This window comes from Malaclemys terrapin, chromosome 1 (assembly GCF_027887155.1).
Source record: "Malaclemys terrapin pileata isolate rMalTer1 chromosome 1, rMalTer1.hap1, whole genome shotgun sequence".
NCBI classification, from domain to species: domain Eukaryota; kingdom Metazoa; phylum Chordata; order Testudines; family Emydidae; genus Malaclemys; species Malaclemys terrapin.
In genome coordinates, this window is record NC_071505.1 from 336,445,074 (window position 1) to 336,463,310 (window position 18,237).

General features: G+C 42.9%; 1 protein-coding gene across 3 annotated transcripts in view; it reads left to right on the forward strand.

Moving 5' to 3' along the window:
- Positions 1-18,237, forward strand: part of GAB2 (GRB2 associated binding protein 2) — a 196,624-nt gene that overhangs the window by 18,676 nt on the left and 159,711 nt on the right. The window contains exon 1 of one of the 3 annotated variants that reach the window (XM_054015775.1): positions 7,119-7,170. The exons of the other annotated variants lie outside the window; for them this stretch is intronic. Coding sequence (XP_053871750.1) covers positions 7,168-7,170 — 3 coding nt within the window. The 5' untranslated portion in view covers positions 7,119-7,167. Of the gene's footprint in view, positions 1-7,118; positions 7,171-18,237 lie in introns of those variants that run through there. 3 annotated transcript variants of the gene reach the window in all.

The window sequence follows — 18,237 nt, forward strand, 5'->3', positions numbered from 1 at the left end:
TTGATTTCAACCCAGACTGGATTCTGCCTTTGGTCAGAGTGCAGGGGCGGGGCCAAAAGACAGAGGAGGGGCTTTTTGTGTGTTTTTCCCCTCCCTCACTCCCCTCCCCAAGAGGTGTGTGTGTATTTATATAACAAAACACTAAATGAAATAACTGATTACTCTCCCTCTGAGCAGGGCGAATTGATCACCCTCCAGAGCTTTGTCAGCCTCACCTACATTACTGACCCTTTATGTCAGACGTTTGCCTTTCACCCTCTAATCCACCCTGTATGTGTCTGGGAGAGTATGCGCATGGGAATGGGGAAACCAAGGCCCAAAAGCCAGCATGTTTCTAATCCCTTTTTCCCAGTGTAGTAAGTTGGCTCCTCAGGCTATTCTCATAAAAGATTGCCCCATTGCCCGATAACGCTGTCTTTCATCCTCAGCAAGTATTTAATTAGCAAAGAGAAATACAGCTCCTGATTGGGACGCCCTGATCAGGCTGGATTCCAGAATCCACCAGAGAATAACTATCCTGGTTTGGCAGCTAGAAATTAGGCATTTCTCCCCTTGCTATACTCCTCCTTTCTCTCTCCCCCCTCCTCCACATGCATCTACAGGAAAGTGACTTCTCGCATGTTTGGCAAGATTGTCTCCTTTGCATGCAAACTACTACGCAGGGCAAGCACCTGTTCAGCGCTTAAGTAATAATGCTAAGAAGATCCTAATGCTCTCCTTTTACACTGTTGTCCCTTCTTACCCTCCCCTTGCAGTGGGATCCTGAGTTCCCATCCCTGTATGATATGACTCTGTTATTTAATGTGCACACCTAGCCACTATTTAATCCTGCTACATTTTTCTCTCCCTAGCCATTTACCATAACATGATGTTTTCCTATTCTGAGTCAATGATCTCAGCTTCCCAGCCCCAAACTCTACCCCTATTATTTCTCTTCAGCCTTTCTCTGATAATCTCCGGAGTTCTCTATTTAAACAAACCAAAAAGTCCAATGATATCACATCTTTTAAATGCATTGATTGAGAGACCTTAGCATATCCCTTGGCTTCATTTGTTATGACTAGTAAATGGGATGGCTAGTCCTCTGTCTCTGTTTCCCCTCCCACACCACCCTCTATACAAAGCGTTACAGCAAAGACTGGATTTTTTTTTTACTGTTTCTCTCTGTCCTCCTTCTCCAGCTACATGTGTCATTAATACTCATCTCTCTACCTAGGTATTCCTGTCACCATAGCATTGTACAAATACCTACCAAATTTACTCTGGCGCCATGGGTTAGGTAGTTATTATCTGGGCCCCTCTTGCTGCAGGATGGTGATCCAAAAACTGACCTGTCATTTAAAGAAAATATTATGTTTCTAGCACTTATGGTTGCAGAGAGAACTTCAAAAATGTGAACGAAGCATAAACGGAAGCAGTGCCATCTGCAGAAAACCTGCTACGATACCTCTGAGAGGTGTTGACCTGCCCTGTTCCTTTCAAGGAGAGCTTCTGCAATTGATAACAACTTCTTATCCCCATTTTGCAGCTGGTGAACTGAGGCATAGGGAGATTGAATGACTTGCCCAGGAAGTTTATAACATAGCCAGGAATTTAACCCCAGATTTCTTCAAGCTTCGTTCATTGCCTTAGCCACAAGCCTAACCTTCATCCAATCCTTCTAATGTCTGTCCTGGAATGATCCATCCTGCGGTCCTGTATCGGAAAAAGTTAAAGTTTTATGAGCCAAATTCACCCTAGTGTAGCTTCATTGAAGTCAAGGGGGGTAGTGCCAGGAATGAATTTGGCCTAGTGTGTGTGTTTAAAGATTTCAGTCTGGTTGCCAAAGAGGAAAATATGATGACTGGAAAGTCCATCATACATGGGAAAGGAGGGGGAAAGCGGAGCAGCTGGCACCAGAGTGCTCAGTATAGTGCTGGGCTGCTGCCACATGGGGCATGTCAGCGGAGGGGGGCCAGTCCAAGATTCCGCGTGCTGCGCTGCATGTGTGTTTTGCTTGAGACAGAAGAAGCCTCAATTTAGCTGCCTAACAAAAGTAAATCTGCTGCCGCTCTGTTTCAGTGCAGGGATATCCAGAACACTGTAGAATAGGGATGAATATATTTGTATGGTAGCTTGGTAGTTGACGACGATGTTTTGGCCATTAGAGCAACCGTTCGAGGCTGTTAAGGTAATTTACTGTAGGTTTGTGGTTGTCAATACATTTCCATTGTGACTAAGGATTCTAATAGATGTTAAGTCCTGCCATTAAGAGTGTGATGGAGTAAGTTATGGGATGTGCATTGTTTTGCCTTTATAAAATGGGCATTACAAAGGAAGGAAGGAGATTGGCTGATCAATCCAGTATAGCAATATGGATTGGGACTCATTCACCCATTTGCCCTTAGGTGTTCCAAGATGACGTGTACTTGATGGTAAGTGTAATACCCTTATCTTGGATGCACTCATTGGAAAAAACATACATTGATTGGAGAAGAGAAGAATGAGTGTGTGTGTGTGTGTGTGTGGGGGGGGGGGGGGGGGCTGATAACAGTTTTCAAGTACATAAGAGGTTGTTATAAAGAGGAAGGTGATAAATTGTTCTCCTTATCCACCGAGGATAGGACAAGAAGCAATGGTTTTTAAATTGCAGCGAAGGCAATTTAGGGTAGACATTAGCAAAAACTTCCTAACGGTCAAGGTAGTTAAATACAGTACTGGAACAAGTTACATAGAGAGGTTGTGGAATTTCTGTCATTGGAGATTTGGAGGTTTTTAAGAGCAGGTTAGACGAACACCGGTCAGCCATGGTAGATAATACTTAGTCCTGCCTCCGTGCAGGGGCCTAGACTGGATGACCCATTGAGGCCCCTTCCAGTCCTACATTTCTATGATTGTTATTGAAATTGCAGTAATGCCCAGAGGGGCCTTATTGGGTCAGGCATTGTACATATCTATAACAACACAGACTCTTCTCCCAAAGCCCTTTACATGAGTGTTACTTAATGTTGGCAGCGTCATTCCTCACAGCACACAAATCACGTGGATGTCTGATGCCACAACACACCTGGTCGCTTGTCAATTTAGTGAGGGGCTGTAACGATGCTGGTTCTGGTGGGACCCAACTGAGAGTGCCAATTCAGGACAAATTGCTTAAAACAGGGCAGTTCCAGCCCAAGGCTGGGGTTCTTCCACCTCCAAGGCCAACCAAACCAGCCAGACAAAGAGGACTTTGGTCTCACCCCACTGGCTAACCACAAGTCACACAAGCAATTCCCTTAGACACTCCAGTTTTCCAGTATCACCACCAGTGCCACTCGTTATGGGGACAGATGGTTATGAAAACCAATACCCCAATAAAAGAAAAAAGGTTCTCCCGATCCCAAAGGACCAAGCCCCAGACCCAGGTCAATATCCAAATCAGATCTTACCGAAAAATCACTCTGTTGCCAATTCTTTAGAATCTAAAATCTAAAGGTTTATTCACAAAAGGAAAAAGATATAGATGAGAGCTAGAATTGGTTAAATTGAATCAATTACATATAGTAATGGCAAAGTTCTTGGTTCAGGCTTGTAGCAGTGACAGAATAAACTGCAGGTTCAAATCAAGTCTCGAGTACATCCACAGCTGGGATGGGTCATCAGTCCTTTGTATAGAGCTTCCATTTGTAGCAAAGTCCCTCCAGAGGTAAGAAGCAGGATTGAAGACAAGATGAAGCATTAGCCTTTTATAGTCTTTTCCAGGTGTAAGAACACCTCTTTGTTCTTACTGTGGAAAATTACAGCAAAATGGCATCTGGAGTCACATGGGCAAGTCCCTGCATACTTTGCTGAGTTACAAGGCGTATCTGCCTTCTCTTGATGGGTCAATTGTATAGCTGATGGTCCTTAATGGGCCATCAAGCAGGCTAGGCAGAGCTAACACCAACTTGTCTGGGATGTCACCCAGAAGCATAGCATCAGTTTGAAATACAGACAGTATAGATATTCATAACTTCAACTACAAAATTGATACACACATCTAGACAGCATAATCATAACTAGCAAACCATAACCTTGTCTTCGACACTTCATTTGACCCCTTTCTACAAGATTTGGTGCCACTACAGGACCTTAGTTGCAGCCATGTTCTATACGGTCCCAGTTCAAGTCAATAACTTGACAGGGGTGACCAACAGAAAACCTGGAGTCTGAGGTCAAACTAACTCATTATAAGAGGTGGCATGGTCTAGTTTTCAGGGCAGCTGTCTGGGAGTCAGGAAACCTGGATTCTACTCCTGGTTCTGCCACTGATGTGGCCTTGAGCAAGTCACTTTGCCTTTCTGTGCCTCTGTTTTCCCCTACCACCCTTCGACCGTGAAAGGACTGTCTCTTGCTACGTGTCTGCACAGCACCTAGCACAATGGGGCTTCTTTACAGGCTATGAAATACAAATGATAATACATGTTTGGAAGCTTATCCAGCCTACCCAAAACTGAGCAGCTCTCATGGAAATACCTCTCCTATGAGATTTCTATTATTTCCTGCTGGGCTGGAATTACTGTCCTAACGGCCTCTCTCATAGAATTGGGGCATTTCCTAGACCACTGAAGCATTTGTAAATGAAAAATAATGATAGAAAAGCAGCCAACAGAACTTATTTAAACCTCAAAAAGGCTTTGATTTGTGTTTCAGGTGGTTTTGTGCTTTATTGGTTGACCTATCCCTAGTGGTGGTGCTGATGTAACATGAGATACCCATACATTTTTATCCTACCACTTAGAGAGTTTTGAACCAAAAGGCAACATGCAAATGCCCCTGAACTTTATGATCTGAGTCTGGTCTTCAAGGTTAAATCCTATTTCTTTAGTGGATGAAACAACAACCGGTGTTCCAACTCCAAACACCCACCAAATGTCTGGAAAGTTTGGACCTGAACCAAACTCTTGTGTCTCAGGTCCACATCTGTTGCAAAGCTGCTGCTATCACTTCCTGAATGTAAATTTGACTTGCTGCCTTTAAATAACTTCTGGCATGTTAGCAGGGATGTCCAGGAAGTGGCGGGGGGGGGAGGGGCAGTTTGCTCCAGGCCCCCCATTTGAGAGGACCCCAAACCAAGAACATAAGAACAGCCATACTGGGTCAGACCAAAGGTCTATCTAGCCCAGTATCCTGTCTTCCCACAATAGCCAATGCCAGGTGCCCCAGAGCGAATGAACAGAACAGGTAATCATCAAACGGTGATCCGTTCCTTGTCGCCCATTCCCAGCTTCTGGCAAACAGAGGCTAGGGACACCATCCCTGCCCATCCTGGCTAATAGCTAGTGATGGACCTTATCCCCCATGAACTTATCTAGTTCTTTTTTTGAACCCTGTTATAGTCTTGGCCTTCACAACATCCTCTGGCAAGGAGTTCCACAGGTTGACTGTGCATTGTGTGAAAAAATACTTGCTTTTGTTTGTTTTAAACCTGCTGCCTATTACTTTCATTTGGTGACCCCTAGTACTTGTGTTATGAGAGAGAGTAAATAACACTTCCTTATTTACTTTGTCCACACCAGTCATGATTTTATAGATCTCAATCATATCCCCCCTTAGTCATCTATTTTTCAAGCTGAAAAGTCCCAGTCTTATTAATCTCTCTTCATAAGGCAGCCATTCCAAATACCCTTAATCATTTTTGTTGCCTTTTCTGAATCTTTTCCAATTCCAGTATATCTTTTTTGAGATGGGGCGACCAATTCTGCATGCAGTATTCAAGATGTGGGCATACCAGGGATTTATACAGAGGCAATATGACATTTTCTGTCTTATTATTTATCCCTTTCTTAATGATTCCCAACATTCTGTTCCTTTTTTTGACTGCCGCTCACATTGAGTGGATGTTTTCAGAGAAGTATCCACAATGACTCCAAGATCTCTTTCTTGATTGGTAACAGCTAATTTAGACGCCATCATTTTATATGTATAGTTGGGATTATATTTTTCAATGTGCATTACTTTGCATTTATCAACATTGTATTTCATCTGCCATTTTGTTGCCAATCACCCAGTTTTGAGAAATCCTTTTGTACTTCTTTGCAGTCTGCCTGGGACTTAACTATCTTGAGTAGTTTTGTATTGTCTGCAAATTTTGCCACCTCATTGTTTACCCCTTTTTCCAGATCAGTTATGAATATGTTGAATGCTACTGGTCCCAGTACAGACCCCTGGGGGACACCACTATTTACCGCTCTCCATTCTGAAAACTGACCATTTATCCCTACCCTTTGTTTCCTATCTTTTAACCAGTTACTGATCCAGGAGAGACCTTCCCTCTTATCCCATGACAGCTTACTTTGCTTAAGAACCTATGGTGAGGGACCTTGTCAAAGGCTTTCAGAAAATCTAAATACACTATATCCACATCCTTGTTGACCCCCTCAAAGAATTTTAGTAGATTGGTGAGGCATGATTTCCCTTTACAAAAACCATATTGACTTTTCCCCAACAAATTATGTTCCTCTATGTGTATGACAGTTTTGTTCTTTACTATAGTTTCAACCAATTTGCCTGATACTGAAGTCAGGCTTCATCATCATGTTCCCATTACACCTCTGGCATTTAGGACAGCGATGAAACTTCTCCACTCTTGTCTGTTTTTGGCAAGTCTTTCAATGGTTCCCCAGCTGTGCCCCAGGTTTTTCAGCTCATCTTCCACAGCTTTTCGCCATGTTGTTTTCGGGCGGCCTCGTTTTCACTTGCCTTCAGGTGTCCATCTTGTTGCTACTCTGGTGATGAAATCAGTTTCGATCCGAAGCACATGGCCAATCCATCTCCAATGCCTCCTGGCAATGATTGTGCTCAGATCCTTTTGGCTGCACTGTGTCAATAGATCTTGGTTTGAGATTGTTCTGGGCCAAAAGATGCAGAGGATTTTTCTGAGGCAGGTTGTATGGAATGAAGATCGTTTGGACATGTCATACTTTCTCATTCCCCAGCATTCTGCACGATAAAGTAGTGTTGAAAGTAGGCAGCTTTGATAAATCTTGAGTTTTGTTTTGTATGTTGATGATTTCCAGACTGTATTTAAGCTCCTGAAGGTGTTCCTGGCTTTATTGATTTTGTTCCAGATATCCTGGCTTGTTTCACTGTCCTGGCTGATGGTGCTGCCCAAGTATGTGAATGTTTCTACATTGGTGACAACATAATCCTCCATCCGTACTGGTGATGGTGAGGCAATATTAAAGGTCATGATATTTGTCTTATTGTGGTTGATTTTCAGTCCAATTTGCTAGCTGAATGCATTGAGTCGAGTTGTTTTTTCTTGTATATGGTGTGGGGTATGTGATAAGAGAGTGAGATCATCTGCAAAGTCCAGGTCTTCAAGGGATGAGAAGAGTGTCCATTTAATGTCTCTTAGCATGTCTTCTGTTGTACGCTGCATTACCCAGTCAATGGCAACGTTGAAGAGGATTGCACACATGACATACCCCTGACGTACTCCTGTTTTGACTTCAAAACTGAGCTTACTGTGATCAACACTGCCTGTAAAGTTGAAATAGAAGCTTTTGATGATGTTGATTATACAGAAAGGGTTTCCATATGCCCGCAGAAAGCGCCATAGGCTGGTCCTGTGAATGCTATCAAAAGCCTTCTCAAAGTCTATGACATTTATGTAGAGTTGCCATTGCATTTTAAGCATTGTTCTAATATGTTTCGTAGAGTGAAGATCTGGTCTATGCATCCACGCCCGTTCTGAAAACCGGCTTGCTCTTTTCCGAGAACGCTATCAATTGCCTCTGATATACACTGGACTATGATCTTACACAATGCTTTGCTTGGCACAGATAGAAGCGTGATACCACACCAGTTATTACAATCACTGAGAGTTCCTTTCTTTGGTATCTTCACTATAATCCCTTTGGTCCACTCATCTGGTACTTTTTCCCTTTCCCGGACTGATGTAAATAGAGGGGCCAAGATAGATATTGCTAACTCAGGATTTACCTTGGACAATTCTGCATTCAAGTTATCCTTGCCAGGAGCTTTCCCATTTTTTAAGGATTTGATGGCCTCACTGGTTGTTTAGCAGCTTCCTGCTTCTGATGTATTTAAAAAAAAATTGCTATTTCTTTTTGAGTCGTTGGCTAGCTCTTCTTCAAATTCTTTTTTGGCCTTCCTAATTATATTTTTACACTTCATTTGCCAGAGTTTAAGCTCCTTTCTATTTTCCTCACTAGGCTTTAACTTCCACTTTTTAAAGGATGCCTTTTTGCCTCTCACTGCTTCTCTTACTTTGCTGTTTAGCCACGGTGGCTGTTTTTTGGTTCTCTTACTATGTTTTTTTAATTTGGGGTATACATTTAAGTTGAGTCTCTATTATGGTGTCTTTAAAGAGTTTCCATGCAGCTTGCAGGGATTTCACTTTTTGCGCTGTACCGTTTAATTTCTGTTTAACCTCCTCATTTTTGTGTCGTTCCCCTTTCTGAAATTAAATGCTACAATGTTGGGCCTTTGTCGTGTTTTCCCTGCCACAGGGATGTTAAATTTAATTATATTATGGTCACTATTACCAAGCGGTCCAGCTATATTCACCTCTTGGACCTGATCCTGTGCTCCACTTAGGACTAAATCAAGGCTTGCCTCTCCTCTTGTGGGTTTCAGGACTAGCTGCTCCAAGAAGCTGTCATTTAAGGTGTCAAGAAACTTTATTTCTGCATCTCGTCCTGAGGTGACATGTACTCAGTCAATATAGGGATAGTTGAAATCCCCCATTATTATTGAGTTTTTTATTTTAATAGCCTCTCTAATCTCCCTGAGCATTTCACAGTCACTATCACCGTCCTGGTCAGGTGGTCAGTAATATATCCCTACTGGTATATTCTTATTATTCGAGCATGGAATTACTATCCAGAGAGATTCTATGGTACAGTTTGGTTCATTTAAGATTTTTGCTTCATTGGATTCTACACTTTCTTTCACATACAGTGCCATTCCCTCATCAGCACAACTTGTTCTGACCTTCCAATATATTTTTACCTTGATATTACTGTGTCCCATTGATTATCCTCATTCCACCAAGTTTCTGTGATGCCTATTATATCAATATCCTCATTTAATACGAGGCACTCTAGTTCACCCATCTTATTATTTAGACTTCTAGCATTTGTATATAAGCACTTTAAAAATTTGTCACTTTTTAGCTGTCTGCCATTACATGATGTAATTGAATGAGACTTTTTTTTCATTTGACTCTTTCTCATCAGATCCTACCTGTATTTTATCATCTTCCATCCTTTCCTCCTTACTAGGACATAAAGAATCTCTATCTCGAAGTCTATCTAGATGTCTCGAGAGATCCGCAACCTTTGCACTAGGCAGGCAAGTCACCATGCAGTTCTCCCGGTCATCACAAACCCAGCTATCTATGTTAGTAATGGGCAATTTGATCATTAGAAATACCTGTCTCTTCCTAATAACTGGAGTTCTCTCCCCCGGAGAGGTATCCTCAGTGTGAGAAGTTACCACGGCATCATCTGGAAGGAGGGTCCCAACCAGGGCCGGCTCTAGGCACCAGCGCTCCAGGCATGTGCTTGGGGCGGCACTTTCCAAGGGGCAGCACTTTGGCTCCTTTTTTTTTTTTTTTTTGCTTGGGGCGCAAAAAAACGGGAGCCGGCCCTGAGTGGAGGTGAGCTGTGGTGGTGGGGGGCGTGGGGAAGGCCACAGGCAGTAACCGGGGGGGGGCAGAGGAACCGCTCCCACCACCCCAGCTCACCTCTGCTCCACTGCCACTTGCTCCCCCAAGCGCGCCACCACTCCGCTTCTCCCCGCTCCCTCCCAGGCAAGTCTGGGAGGAAGGGATAGGAGGGGAAATGCGGCATGCCCTGGGAAGGAGGTGCGGCCAGGGATTTGGGGAAGGGGTTGGAATGGGGCGGGGAAGAGGCAGAGTTGGGGCAGGGCGGGGCAGGGGGGGCGCGCGGGAAATTTTTTTTGCGTGGGGTGGCAAAAAACTTGGAGCCCACCCTGGTCCCGACTATGGGATTGTTTCCCTTTGCTCCAGTTGGATGTTCTTCTTCCCTGAGACTTTCATTCTCCTCAACAGCACAGAGGCTGTCTGACTGGGACTGGGACCGTTCTACTGTGTCTGAGAGCCTTTAATCAGAAGTTGTGCCTCTCTCAGGTGATTCTAAAGGCAGTGGGTTCTGTGCTCAGAAGGAAAGGAGAATCATTCTCTAATTCTCACTCTGTGTAGGCTGTCTTCCATTTTGTTTCCTGGTTTTTTTTTAATGTGCTTGGCCTTCCATTTCTCGTCTCCTGTATGGTTCATGTCCTAGTTTTAGTTTTCACACTCTTGTCATCAGGAATCCAAATTTCCTGGTGTGAAAAAAACACACTGCTAAGAGGTTCAAGGTCAGAAGATTATTGTATTTTACCTGCTGGGGTCTGGGAAGTGTAGTTGCTTTACAGGTCTCCACACTAGTTCACTGCAGGGTATGTTGTGCTAGTAGCACAGAATGGTGTTTAACAGTTCTGTTACTTATACTGCATTATCACGTAGAGGCCCCGACCTAAATCAGTGCCTGACTGCGCATCTGCTTAGTCAGAAACAGCTGCCGCCCAAAGACTTTACAAACCATATAGGTGAGACAGACGAAAGGATTATTATCCACATTTTACAGCTTAAATGACTAACCCGAGGTCACACACTTGTCTTCATATACAGTGCTAAGGTTGCACAGCTGCACTGGTGCCGCGCTTTAGTGAAGACACTGCTACACCCATGGGAGAGCTTCTCCAGTCAGCACAGTTAATCCACCTCCCCCGAGAGGCGGTAGCTGTGTCGGCGGGAGGAGCTCTCCCTAGTCCTGCCTACACGGGGGGGAGGGGAGGGAGAGGGGGAGGGGCTAGGTCGGTATAAATGCATCGCTCAGGGGTGTGGATATTTCACACCCGTGAGTGACAGATACAAGAGCATAGACCTGTAGCGTAGACCAGGCCTCGGTCTGTGCCAGAGCTGGGAACTGAATCCACATTTGCTAAGTCTTTGTCTAGTGCCTTAACCTCAAGACCATCCTTCCACTCCGAATGGCTTCTCCGTCTGACGCCCCTCCCAGTATTCACCATGATACTGTAGGTGTTCTCTACTCCTCCTTTGCCATTACGTCTGCATTCCAAAGATCCATGTTAGTGATAGAAGTACAGGAACAAAGAATACCTTCCAGCGTTTTCCTAACTTTCAGTTATCTGCTCTGCTCTGAGCAGCATTTTTCCTGCCATTTGGATCTATCTGTTTTGTTTTCTAGGCCTTGTGAGCTTTGGTAAAATATTACATCTTCAGGCTATAAGGGAAGGTTGGGGGTGGGGGGCTATTTATTTGTTTTTTTTTAGTTCTCTGAAAGAAAATCTCCCTTTGGTGCCAATGCAAACAAAGTCTGCCCAGTCTCCTCTGCGGTAGCTCAAGATGCCACCCACAGCCAGTCTCGCTGTGGAATGTAGACACAATTATTCCAACAGTAGCAAGTCCCACAGGGATTATCCTTGGTTGACTTCTCCGTGATCATCTTAAAACAAAACAAACATTGCTTGTCTTTCTTGTGCTTCTCTAGTGTTCTGCAAATATCAGGCCAGGTACTGAAGGACTTATTCAGGCAGAGCTCCCACTGAAGTCAATGAGAGTTTTGCAATTTGGTATTTCTGAGGTGCCTAACAAGGGCCAGGTAAAACACGGGCCAAGACATTGGGCTTTGGTCCATTGATGTGATTCTTTAATTATAGCCGTGCCTGTCTTTTACCACGAGTGGCTTATACAGGTTAAAGAGATGCTCTAGCATGACATTCAGATCCAGGTATGAATTGCCCTAAATTCAGGGTGTCTGGAAACAGGGTTGTGGTTTGGGTCCTCAGCTGCTATAAACTGGCTTAGCTCCATTGAAGTCACTGGAGGGTCACAAACTTACACCCCTGCTGAGCAATTGTCCCAGGGTCCTAAATCCATTTCCTTCCTACCCCCAGGTTGCTATACAAAAGAATAGCTGAGAAGGCCATCTCCGCGGTGCATGTGGATGCAGTCACCTAGTGTGGGATCTGTCACCTATCTGCCACCCACCCATGGAAATATTTTGGGCTTGATGCAAGTATAGAAGCAGGCTCAGCATCTGGCCCTATGACAGTAATATTAACTAATGAAATCAAGAGCATCACTGTTTAATTAGGAAGTCTTGTAAATTTTGGGCTAAAGTCATGGGGACTTGATGGTTGTGTTGCTGCCTTTAACATTGGTCATCTTTTCTTTGGGAAAGGAAAAAGCTTTCCCTTGTAGGCAAGTGGCAGACACTGACTCAGTCACTTTAACTTACCCTCTCTACACATAGGCACATCATACATCATTTGAAAGCTTATTATGTCTGCTTTAAGATGAAGTACGATGTGGAGCTGTCAAGTGGTGTTGTTACCATAGAAACAGGGATAAACAATTATACCATCAACACATTAAAATGACCACTTTGAAATATTTGCATTAGTTTCTGTTAGTTTAATGACTCCATGTATTATTTCAAGGCATCAGTTTGGATTTCTTTCTGATCTTAAAGCATCATAACAATCCAAAGGGTAAAATAAAATCTAATAATAAATTTGTACAGTTATGATTGAAATGTAATAAGACTGGTGACATTTCTAGTCAACATCATTATCATTTTGTTCTTCCTTATGATCTCTGTCAAAAGTGCCTGGGTTACCACAGTCTTCATTGTCTTGGCATGTACACAGTTCTGTGCAGGGAAGATTGTTCTGACTCCAGACATAGTTGGACTGTGCAGTGACCCTACTGGTACAGGCACAAATAAGGTCTTGTAGGACTCAGATGTGATTGGGCCCTTGAGGAATACAGGAAATAGTTCATCATCCTCCATTTTCCATCATCCGTGTTGCTATGGTGATCCAATATCTGGTTTACCTATATGCAAAGACCTCCAAATCGTTGTTTGCCAAGATGACTATTTTACCTCCTCTTCAAAACTGTCCTCATATGGTGGGAATTTGGCCAGTGTTTGTTCTTTCTTATGGCTAGATTGAGGTACAAGCAATTCGGGTCTCGGTGGTCTCCTTTTCTTTCTCACTCCAGTCATACAGCACTGCTACCAACTTCCTAGCTGCAGAAATTGCAGCTTGTCCATCACTCTCTCCCAGTTTGGCAAGCTCTCTGGAGCAGTAAGCTCCCTTTGTTTTGTCAACATTAAACACAGATTTCTCCCCAATACCAAATCGGGATGGCCCAGAGACACAGGCTGTTAACCAGCATACAGCAAGAAGTATGTTGCAGAAGTCAGGAGTGAGTGCGTCACAAATTGCATGCATGAGTATGAAGCAATGCTTGTTGGTGCTGCTAATATTGCCTGTTTCAATCCACGTGTTATCTGTGTGTTCCATTATTTAAAAGTAAGTGATCAGCAAGGACCCAAACATCTGTATCAAATGACCTAATCACTATGGTTCCTTTGACACCAAGAGACTCAAAAGCCATATTGGCACACACAGCATTCAGAAGCCTCCTTGTGTAGCTTCCTCTTGAGAACTGTACTAGTTTTGGGTTTCTTCAACACCTCTAATCGTGATGGACTTTGCTACTTCACCACTGAAAAAGTCTTCCGCAAGGAGAGTTTGTGTTGGATACGCTCCTTTACTCAGGTGCATTTTGAACCATATATTCACAGAGGAATTTTACAAGTGACTGCATATTGGATGCCACAGTTAGAAACTTTTCCCATGGAGGCAAAAAGTATCCATCAATCACCTGGTATTTCTTGCATCCAACCTTAGATCCTTTCCAGCGCTGTCTCTGCAGTTTTCACAGTTACTGTTGTCATATCCATCAAAGACTTCAGTTACAGAATTAGCTTTGTCAAATCCTTTTAGGACCTGCCTTAAGTACTCAGCAACCAATCCATTTAATGTGTGGAATTTGTCACCAGCCTTCATTTGTGTGACGGCCATGGCATCTCTGATGTACAGAGTGGTTTCTTTGTTGCATGCCCTTAGCTCATGGATTCTTGATCTTCCAGCTGATCCCCCTAATTCAGCTTTGTCTGTTCTTCTCATTGTCCCTTTTCCATGCTGATGGAACAGAGGTGCAGGTCCTCTTGGGTGATTAAGAACAGTTACCATTGAAACATCATCTCTGCATCTTGATAAGGCTGGGGCTCTGTGGATGGATGGACAGGTTCTGGATGGATAGCTGCTGTGATTGTCCCTCCCTGACCAAACTTAAATTGGGTCTTCTTGGCCATGACAGCAAATGTTTTGATGCTGGATTTCTTCACTGAGCTGAGGAAGTTATGTGTCTCTTCAAAATCAAAGGCATCCCTCACAGATCTCTCCATTGTTCTTCACTAACATCTGCTATTTTCAGTGGAGTCTCCTGTAAATCTGATGTTACATGCAGTCCAGTAGATATGTTGACACGCACCTCTCGTCGTGATTGAGTCAAATGGGTTTGCCTTATTGTTGATGACATGGCTGGCAAGAGCTGTAACACGTTCTTCATCCCGTGTCCATGCAGAGGCAAAGACTTGTTTGTGGACTTTTATCTCCACTACTTCTTGTTAAGCCACCTCTTTCTCTCATAACTGTTGCATAGTCACTCAGGATACATCTTGTGAGCGTCCATCAGACAAGGGCTGGCTTCTTTCTGGTCAGTCCTACAATCCCACTTTTGTCCTTTGAGTCTTTGGCTGGTCTGCATGATGAACTCTGATCAGATTCAGAACCTGTTTTCTTTCCTGGGTTCAGTACAACTCTGACATGTGCCAAATTTGACTTGCTTGTGTAATTCTGAAAGCAACCCCTATTAGAGCACTGGTAGCACATCATCTAAATGAGAAAACTCATCCAGTCACCGCCAATTCAATTAATCACTCATTGCATCTGCTGACAGAATCACAGAGTTCTGTCTAGCAGTGGTGGATTTTGATAATTTTCCATTCTTTTGGTTTTTTTTTAAACAAATAATCCATTTTTCAGAGTTTGTGGAAAGTTTTTTTCTCTTTGATGTAAGCTTTACATCTTCTGTCTTCATATATTGTAACTTCCCCAAAGTAAAATTCCCAAAGTATATTGTTAGCCGCACTATCACCATTTTTCATTTAGTGCAATATATAGACTTGTGGTAAAGTAGATATAGATTAGATCTATATGTTAGTATCAAATTTGCCATTTTTAGAGAGCACTTTGATTGAAACCCAGTATGAAGCAGTGTATTGTTATATTTAACACTAATATTGACCTGTCTGTGTAATTGAATTAAAAAGCTAGTTTCTAAAATATTTCAAAGGCAAGTACTGCATGCATAGACAATTACAAATTAAAACCTACCAGGCAGACTAGATGTTACCATTGTATGTACAAAAGCTTACAAATGGATAAGGAATTCACATGCAGTATAAACTATGGGCATGCAACTTTCAGTATGAGACTGACCTGGTCAGCAAATATCAACTGAAAATATAGAAAACTATTATAATTGCTTGTGAGACACCTTGATAAGTAAGAATTTGCAATGTGAAAACATTTCATGCTAATATTGCAAAATGTTGATATTTGCCATTTTTGCCACGTGCTAAACAGCTTCATCATTTCTGAGGGGAAAAAAATATGTGCCCATACAAAACCAATAAAAATCTGTTAAAATATTGTTGGTTGGCAGCTTTGACCAATAAACACCACATTAAGATGTTGAAATTAACCTAAACAGTAAAAACTGTACTCATAGTCTTGTTGCAGCGTTCTGGAACTGCAAAATGTGACACTTGCATTTCGGGTGCTATTGTTTCACCTCACCTACAGGCTTATGTCACCATGCAACAGCTCCACATCCAATCTCATCTAAACATACATAAAATTAGCTTTCAAATGATGTTTGATGTGGGGGTTTGTAGGCTGGATATCTTAAACTCCAAAAATATGGCCCTTTTTTGAGAATTGCTGCATGCCTGTCTCCTTAAAATCTTTTCCCAAAACCTATGTGCTCCATACTCCCTGCCAGCTATAGTGCCCACGCAACAGTTACATCTACTGGACCTATATATACATCAAGTTCTCCAGAGTAGAGACTTCTTTTCATGTTGTTTTTGCATAATTCTCCATAGAAATCACCATGTCCTCCTACAACACTGTGGAAATAACAACAAATGTCCTCCCGTATTGATGCAATGTCATTGGGCTGTGCCAAATAAATTGTCATTTCTGATTTCCTCCTGCAAGTGGGCCAAATCCACCCTGACTTACAACATCCATGGGGATTTCATGGGATGTACAGCAGGGAGAAGGCCAGCTCTCGATGTTCTCCAGACAGCCCCCTGAAATTCAAGACTGGCCCAGGAAATTCAGGCTAGATGGCAACTTTACAGGTATCCAACATGACACAAGGCTAAGGTGGGACTTGTTTTATTGTTGCATTAAGTAATTTTGTTCAACGGCAGAAGATGCACAAAGGTAACTGAAAGAATCCATCAGTAAAAAGGAACGGACACAAACACAGACAGCACTGAATGTAGAAAAGGCTGTACATGCTCCTAAGTGAAATCCCCAGTCAATAGTTAATTAGCGCAAAACATACATGTTGTCCCAAATTCTGAATTGGAGAATGGAAAGAAATAACAGAGCAGACAACAACAGACAGTAGTCTTAGCCAGAGGGCCGTGTTGGACGGTTGGGAGTCACTGAGATGGCCTTTAAGGATTTATTTTTGACATTATGAGTGCCTGCTTTGCAGACTTGCAATCTGGAAATATGTTTAATCAATATCTGCTTGAGGTTCTAACCCCGGCTCCACTGTTTGTGGGTGTGATTGATGTGCATTGTGTTGCATGGGAATCATTTCCAAGCGATGGCTCACAAATGTTAATCTTCATGGGGTATGTGTGGAGGGAAAAATTTACAGTTCCCCAGCCTGTGCAGTCTGGATGAAATTCACCACTTGGTCCCACGTCAGCCTTATTTTCAGAACATAAGTGGGATGTAAGTGGCGTCTAAGCCTCACGCTGACTCAATGCACAGGGGTGAATTTCACCTTCTATGTTTTAAGTTAAAAGCAAAAAATGAACTCTTGTTGTTTCTGATAGTCAGCTGAGAGCTGGTGAGCTGGTGGATCAGGACAGTTCTGAATTACTTCTAATTACATAACAAATTACTCTGATTCCTAACATGGCAGCACCTCTTAGATTTCCATGTGTTACAAACACATTCATGCTTGCTGGGTGAGGATATCTGAGTGAGATATTCATACAGTTTTAGAAGTGCCCATTAGATCATCTAGCTTGACCTCAACTTATTAATCAGTGTTTTTGATTCAATTTCTATTCTCCTTCTGCCGCTGCTGTTTGCTTATTTATTTAAGATGTGTCCTTTCAGGATCTGTTGTGTTATATATTCATTGGTTTCAGAGTAGCAGCCGTGTTAGTCTGTATCCGCAAAAAGAACAGGAGTACTTGTGGCACCTTAGAGACTAACAAACTGTCTGTACTGGGCTATCTTGATTATCACTTCAAAAGTTTTTTTTCCTCTTACTTAATTGGCCTCTCAGAGTTGGTAAGACAACTCCCACCTGTTCATGCTCTCTGTATGTGTGTATATATATCTCCTCAATATATATTCCACTCTATATGCATCCGAAGAAGTGGGCTGTAGTCCATGAAAGCTTATGCTCTAATAAATTTGTTAGTCTCTAAGGTGCCACAAGTACTCCTGTTCTTTTTATATATTCATTGTTATTAATTAGCAGGTACATAGCAAATTTCATCCAGGAACCACAGAGCCCATTACCAAGGAAAGTACAGTATAATTATCCCTATTTTACAGATGGGATAACTGAGGCACAGCAACCAAATAAGTTGTCCTAGGTCACACAGGAAGATAGTGGTAGAGCAGGGACTTGATCCCAGGTCTCCTACGTCCTAAAATAGGGCCCCAACTGTTGGACAATCCTGACTCTCCAGGTGCAACCATTCTTGTTTGCCCCACCCAGGCTGTCTTAGCTCTGCCTACCCCTATATATCCTCTCCTGTCTCTTAGTGTGCAGGCAACTATAGCAGCCTTGGGCTTTCTCCCATGCTGCCCCTGATGTTGAGGCTTCTGTGAACTAATAATGCCACCACTCTCTCCTCTTCCAAATGTCTTCTCAAGACACACTTCATCCCTGGTGCCTATAAGGAATTGGTGGGTGCCCATAACACGAATATCACTACAGGGTGGACCTCAATAGCTTATTGTGAGTATGGAGCAGATGAGTTTTTGCCATGCTGG